The following is a 6,478-nucleotide window of genomic DNA, read 5'->3' on the forward strand; positions in this document are numbered from 1 at the left end:
TTTACAATCATCAGCCATTGATACAACTTTAGTGAAATACAGCCAGTATATATACTGTGAGAAGAACAGGACTTTACATATGAAAAACAATTATAAAATGTTAAAATCCCAAAGTAGAATTACAAAAAAAAGTTAGCACTTAAATAACTTCAACATTGATTTAGAAATACTGAATTGAAACCACTTTTAGAACCTATATAACAATTACCCACACTTCCCCTCCAAAACAATTATATATTCCTACCCAAAAAAGTAAAACCTACTCCTAAAATCTGTTGTAGCTGTTCATGTAGCTGTTGTTTTTCACTCTTTTCCTTCTGTAGCTCCTCCTCGGCTCTGACAAACTCTGAGTAAACCTGGGTCAACGTCATCCCTGTTCGTAAGATCTTACTGGTGGCTGCTGCCATAGGAAACATCTTTTCAATGCCTTCTTCACTTACACCTGAGAAAAAGTTAACACACTGAGCTCTCTAATAAGTACAGAAAGACATAAATACTGGTACGATAGGCACTAATATCAGAAAAAACTTATAACATGTACAGAAAGAGTTAATAACACATTGAAATCTCTATTACATACAGAAAGATGTAAATATTGGCATGAGAGGCACTAACATCAGAGAATTTCTTATATTCAAACTTGATGTTTAAATTGAAATATTCATTAGATACACATTTTAGCAAGTAAATAAAAATATTTGTAAAACTTAACTGCTATTGGTTGCAAGCAAATGCATACATTAAAATTTCAGAGTGGGTGATCATTTCCTTAAACAATATAAACTTCTGTATACTTTGAAACTGTAAACATAACCGAAATAAAATATCCATAGAATATAAAGTTTTTTTTTCTATTTGAATGCTTTTCAAAATATACAGAATGAGATTTATCGTGTAAGTTTCACTTCCAAAAACATAAAAATGTGACTTTGCTTTATTAAATCAAATAAATGTTTTGTCCTGGCAATTATAAATCTATAAAATATAACCATCAATAGGTTTATCAACAAAGAAAAACATAGAGAAATATATACATGTAGCAGATAATGTTGTATGAGGATAAAACAAATCGATATATTTAAGATTTATACCCTTTGGTTTCTTCAGAAGATCGTTAGCATGTTCTAGTTCTTTCTTCAAGCTATGCACTTCCAGTTCCTTCTCATGCACGATTCCTTCCCACTTTGTTTCATTTTCTGAAAGTTTTTGTTCCAGCTGAGAATGATTTTCCCCAACTTCTCTTAACATCTTGTGCATCTCTTCAATTGTATGAAGAAGTTCCTGATTTTTCTGCTGACTGTCTTCATAAGATTGCTGGAAAAAAAAATAATGGTGTTTGAGATATCATGAAAGTTAACATTTTCCTTATCTGAAAATGTTTTTCTGGTAGATACTCACCTCTTCACACGGAATAACTTCTTTCCTCTTGAGTTTGTGCAATCTGCCAAAGAGATTTGCAAGCCACCAGCTTTGTGAAATCTCCAACCTTATGTGAAACCACATGAATTTGAACCACTGTGTGATGAAGTAATCATTCAGCAGAACCCTCCATCAAAAGGAGTGTGACACACCTCCATGCTCAATGACTCCCTCTACATTCGCACTTGTGAATCCTAATTCTTTGATGAGGCAATAAAAAAAATGTGCAGTGGAAAAGTGAAGAGGATGGGTGGGAATATGTGAGAGGTAATTATCTATTGGAAATACATTTTGAGGTAAAAAAAGGCATAACTTTTGTAACTTCCATCACAAATGCTCATCTCCACAAAGACAATAGCTAAAATCCCATGTTGAGGTGGTAGAGGGGCCAATGCACAGATTACCTAGATGAGCTCCATTCAGAAAGCATTGTAAGGAAGCCTATAAGATGTGACACCCAATCGCAAGGGCTGCATAGGGGTCACCCTTGGAAAACGGCATCTCTTCTCTTCAAGGTTTACACCCAATCGCAAGGGCTGCACAGGGGTCACCCTTGGGAAACGGCATCTCTTCTCTTCAAGGTTTACACCCAATCGCAAGGGCTGCATAGGGGTCACCCTTGGAAAACGGCATCTCTTCTCTTCAAGGTTTACACTTCATCCATGTATGAGTACAGAAGAAGCAGAAGAGCCATAAACAACAGTACAAGTATGTACTGAGTAGGTACATGACCATATGAGTACTTGCGCACAAGCTGTCAGATAGCCAATATGTATAGTAAGGTTGGAGCTTGTTCAGACTATACCTTGTTTGCTCACCTCCTCCACCATCAGACTCAATGAGTCAAAACAAGCTGTGGGAAAAAAGCACTTGTGATAAGTATCTGTGCTCACCTCTTCTACCATCAGAAATTATAGAACCAAGTCAGTATGGATACCATCAATCACTATGGGCCCCTTGCCTGCTGTAGTAGGATATTCGAGTGATACATCCCTGGTGCATAGAGTGTTATCACCTCAACTCTACCATCAGTCTCTATAGGCCTCGTGCCAGCTGCTGAAGTGGAATGTTATTTGTTTTGTTTTTTATACTACAATGTGGAATAGGTGTCCCCTTGGCAGATGATATGAGACATGACTGTAGAATTGTCAGAAATCATCCTTTGATAAAAAAAAAAAAGGAGGGAAGGAAATGAAAGCCTGCCTGACAGACAGTGAGTAGTACAACAGCATTGATAAGTAGCAACCCAAAGTCAGACAGTTGTTCAGAGATGCTGCCCATCCAGAGAGAGAAGCACCCATGAGGATGTGAAGGTGCGGTTTTGGAAGAGGTAAAGCAATGCTGGAGGTGGTGTTGGAACAGTCTAATCACCAAACAAAACCCTCCAGTAGAGAAGAAGGGAGGAAAATGAAGGAAACGTCGATAATACTAATCCCTGGTATTTCTGAGGACACCAAAGAGAAAGAAGTATTAACCCAAAAAGAGATTGTGAACCCTCTTCATGGCCTGTTTCTCCAACAAATTCAACACAGCCTCCTCCAGACAGTTGATATAAGCAGGATCGGATAGGTTTCGAAAGACAACAGGTTGGAAAAGAAGGGGGGGACAGTTAGAAAGTCCATAGAAAAAACTTGTACAACTCATTTGTTGGCAGAGAAATGTGCTCATAGGTCTGCAAACCGAGGCACATGGGCTCCTACAGGTCTCAAACTAACCGGATGGTCACTAGCAATTAGGTCAGCATATGAGATATCTGAGGGAAGTAGGACATGGAGAGGTGGATGTTTGGAACACAAGGAGCAGGAAAAGGGCAAGGGAGAGGAGTGAAGGGGTGAAGTAGTAACAAACAGGAAACTAAGGAAGTAAGGGAATATCAATGGCAGGCAGCTTCAGCTCATGATTCAAGGGGATCAGTGATACCACTGAAAACCTCCAGATGAAGAAAGGTGGCAAAATGAAGGACTTGGAGTAAGGGAAACACACATGAGAAAGTAGAACCAAGTTAGAAGAGAAAGTGCAGAGGAGGTGTAAAGGGTCATTGTAGAGAAAAGAAGCACTCTAGAGTCCTCAGAGAAGTCATTAAGGAAACAATGAAGTACTTCCATGATAATGTGAAGGAAAAAAAGGTAAGGAGGGTAGAGAAGAAAGGCTCAAAGTCTGGTAAATTGTACATAGATAGGGAAACAGCTGATATTGAATCCATCCCCCAAACTGGCAAGAGTGACTCCAAAGACTGGGTGTCAAGGAGTGTGAAGTGTGAGTGAACATATGAGTGCAAGAATATGAGAATCAGACAGGCAAATGGGGCAAAGCATAAGGTTGAAGAAACAAAGTTGATCTACAAATAAATTGGCTTGTCCTACTATGTCAGGGAAAAACAAAGGAATTCCGAGGGGGAAGGTTGTGTAATAAAGAATGGTAAAAGTAAAAGGATGTGGGAAAGAGAGTAAGAACTGTCCAAACCAAAGTAATAAGGTTTTAAAAATCTGAGAAAGACTGAGTGTGTTTTTCAGTAGGTAAGGATGATCTCAAAGCAGAATCTAGAGTTGGAAAAAGGTGCTCAAATTCATCATCCTTAATTTCACACTCAAAAGAAGGGGAAGGGAAGTGAGTAGAATGGACTGTATCATGGACCCCACCAGACACTGGACAACGGCCATCACGTCTTCCACAGATAATGAACTTCCCGCAAAGGTCTGGTATTTTGTTCAGGTTGAGGAATGAGTAGAAGAGTTCACATGTGAATTCATACAAGTATGTTAAAACTCAATCAAGTGAAAGTTGAAAAAGTCACACACCTGTTCACGAGAATTCACAAGTGTGAATGTAAAGGGAGTCACTGAGCACGGAGGTGTGTTTCATTCCTATTGGTGGAGAGTTCTGCTACAGGAATAAGTTATTAGACAGTAGCGTAGGTTCAAGTGGTTTCACATGAGATTAGGAGGGAGTTTTCACAAAGCTAGTGACTTGCGAGTCTCTTTAGCAGATCGCACGAACTCAAGAAGAAAGAAGCTATTCTGTGTGAGAAGGTGAGTATTCATTTCAGAAAAGAAGTGACAATAGATTCTGCCATTCAGAATCAAAGGTTTGTTTGTTTGTTTGTTTTTGAATTTCGCACAAAGCTACACGAGGGCTATCTGCGCTAGCCGTCCCTAATTTAGCAGTGTAAGACTAGAAGGAAGGCAACTAGTCATCACCACCCACCGCCAACTCTTGGGCTACTTTTTTACCAACGAATAGTGGGATGGACCGTCACATTATAACGCCCCCACGGCTGAAAGGGCGAGCATGTTTGGTGGGACGGGGATTCGAACCCGCGACCCTCAGATTGCGAGTTGAGCGCCTTATCCACCTGGCCATGCCGGGCCAGAAGAATCAAAAGAAAAAAATGATGGTTATAATGTAAAGTATAATCCAAGCAAAAACCTTGGATAACGTTATTAAAAAGAAATAGTTAAATACACAGATATATTTCTATTATGTTTAGATTTCACTATATTCAAAATCTTGAAAAACGTTGAATTATTCTGTTTTATCTGACAAATATGGCTCAATTTTGTTATTACTAAATAAAATATGAGTGCTAATGCAATATTATACAAGCTCATCAAGATCTATTCACAACAACTTGTTAATTATATCATAAAAATCATAATTAACAACCAAAGATAAAATTCTTTCACCACATTATACATATTATTCATCAATAAAAAACACGTGTAGGATCAAGGTGTACACGTGTGGTTCCATTCTAAATAAAAAACTTAAATAGCAAGTAATACATTAACCCAAATGACTTGAACATTTACATAAACACAACCAAAAAAAGACCATTATAAACAATGTCACATATGTGATGTAGCCAGCCACACCTTGTAATGTTCAACCAGTTTTGTAAAAGAAGGTTTATGTAACCAGCCACACCTTGTAATGTTCAACCAGTTTTGTAAAAGAAGGTTTATGTAACCAGCCACACCTTATAATGTTCAACCAGTTTTGTAAAAGAAGGTTTATGTAACCAGCCACACCTTGTAATGTTCAACCAGTTTTGTAAAAGAAGGTTTATGTAACCAGCCATACCTTGTAAAGTTCAACCAGTTTTGTAAAAGAAGGTTTATGTAACCAGCCATACCTTGTAAAGTTCAACCAGTTTTGTCTGGGCTCTAATTTCTGCTTGAAAGTTTTCATCAGACTGGTTGTGTGAATCCTGCAATTCCTTCAACCTCTCTACCAAATCCTCTACCTTCTGATTCTTCTCCTCAAGATTATTCCTCAGGGATGAGTTTTGATTCTGAGTAAATCTTAACTGGGCAAACATAAAAAAGAACATGATAAAAATTAAAAAAACTGTATATTTTTGATGTAACAAAAACTAATCTGAGAATCATTTTATTTCTTCAATTCAACTAAGTCAAACATTCACTGAATCTTTAATAAAACAATCACTAACAAAGTCTAAACATTAAAAAAACTACCCAAGTAAGTAATTAAAATACAATCAACTGGATTTTATAAAGTGCTTCTTTTTATAACAAAAATTTTAATCTGTATTAAAGAGATTCACAAAAATAGTGAAAAGAAAAAGATCAACCCAGTGGCATGTTTTGTTTAATGTGAATTTAAATAACACATAAAGTTAAATGCAATTGTTTGTGTTATGAAATAATATTAAATTGTCAATTTGAAATTTAACTGCTTCTTAAAAAGAATTAACTTTTCGACATAACCTACGTTCAACTTGTGTTCGAAAGAATTCTTTCTCTTACACAAACTTCTAAGAAGCTAAACATCATTAAAACCCACTTCACAAATCCTCAAACAAAACATGTCACTATATAATCTGTGCTCAAAAACTAATTGTATATAAGGTACTCAAAGTTAAAATATTTTATGAATTCTGCACAAAATGTAGAAAAATCTGAATTTGTGTAATCTGACAGCTTTTATAACCATCACGAGTTAAAGGTCAAATGTCACATGAAAAGTCATTAATAAATAAAAGGGTTTGAAAGACAAATAATTTTTTCTTTGCAGAATTTTTTCCACTTTTAAATAAAAC

General features: G+C 36.7%; 1 protein-coding gene across 1 annotated transcript in view; it reads right to left on the reverse strand.

Moving 5' to 3' along the window:
* Nucleotides 1-263: 263 nt before the first annotated feature.
* LOC106473776 (nucleoprotein TPR-like) overlaps nucleotides 264-6,478 on the reverse strand; it is a gene marked incomplete at its 3' end in the record, with an annotated part of 19,336 nt that continues 13,121 nt past the window's right edge. The window contains exons 5-7 of the mRNA XM_013934454.1: nucleotides 5,552-5,725; nucleotides 1,092-1,314; nucleotides 264-442 (exon numbers count right to left, since the gene is read on the reverse strand). Coding sequence (XP_013789908.1) covers nucleotides 264-442; nucleotides 1,092-1,314; nucleotides 5,552-5,725 — 576 coding nt within the window. The remainder of the gene's footprint in view (nucleotides 443-1,091; nucleotides 1,315-5,551; nucleotides 5,726-6,478) is intronic.

This window comes from Limulus polyphemus, unplaced genomic scaffold (genome assembly GCF_000517525.1).
Source record: "Limulus polyphemus unplaced genomic scaffold, Limulus_polyphemus-2.1.2 Scaffold6499, whole genome shotgun sequence".
Taxonomy (NCBI): domain Eukaryota; kingdom Metazoa; phylum Arthropoda; class Merostomata; order Xiphosura; family Limulidae; genus Limulus; species Limulus polyphemus.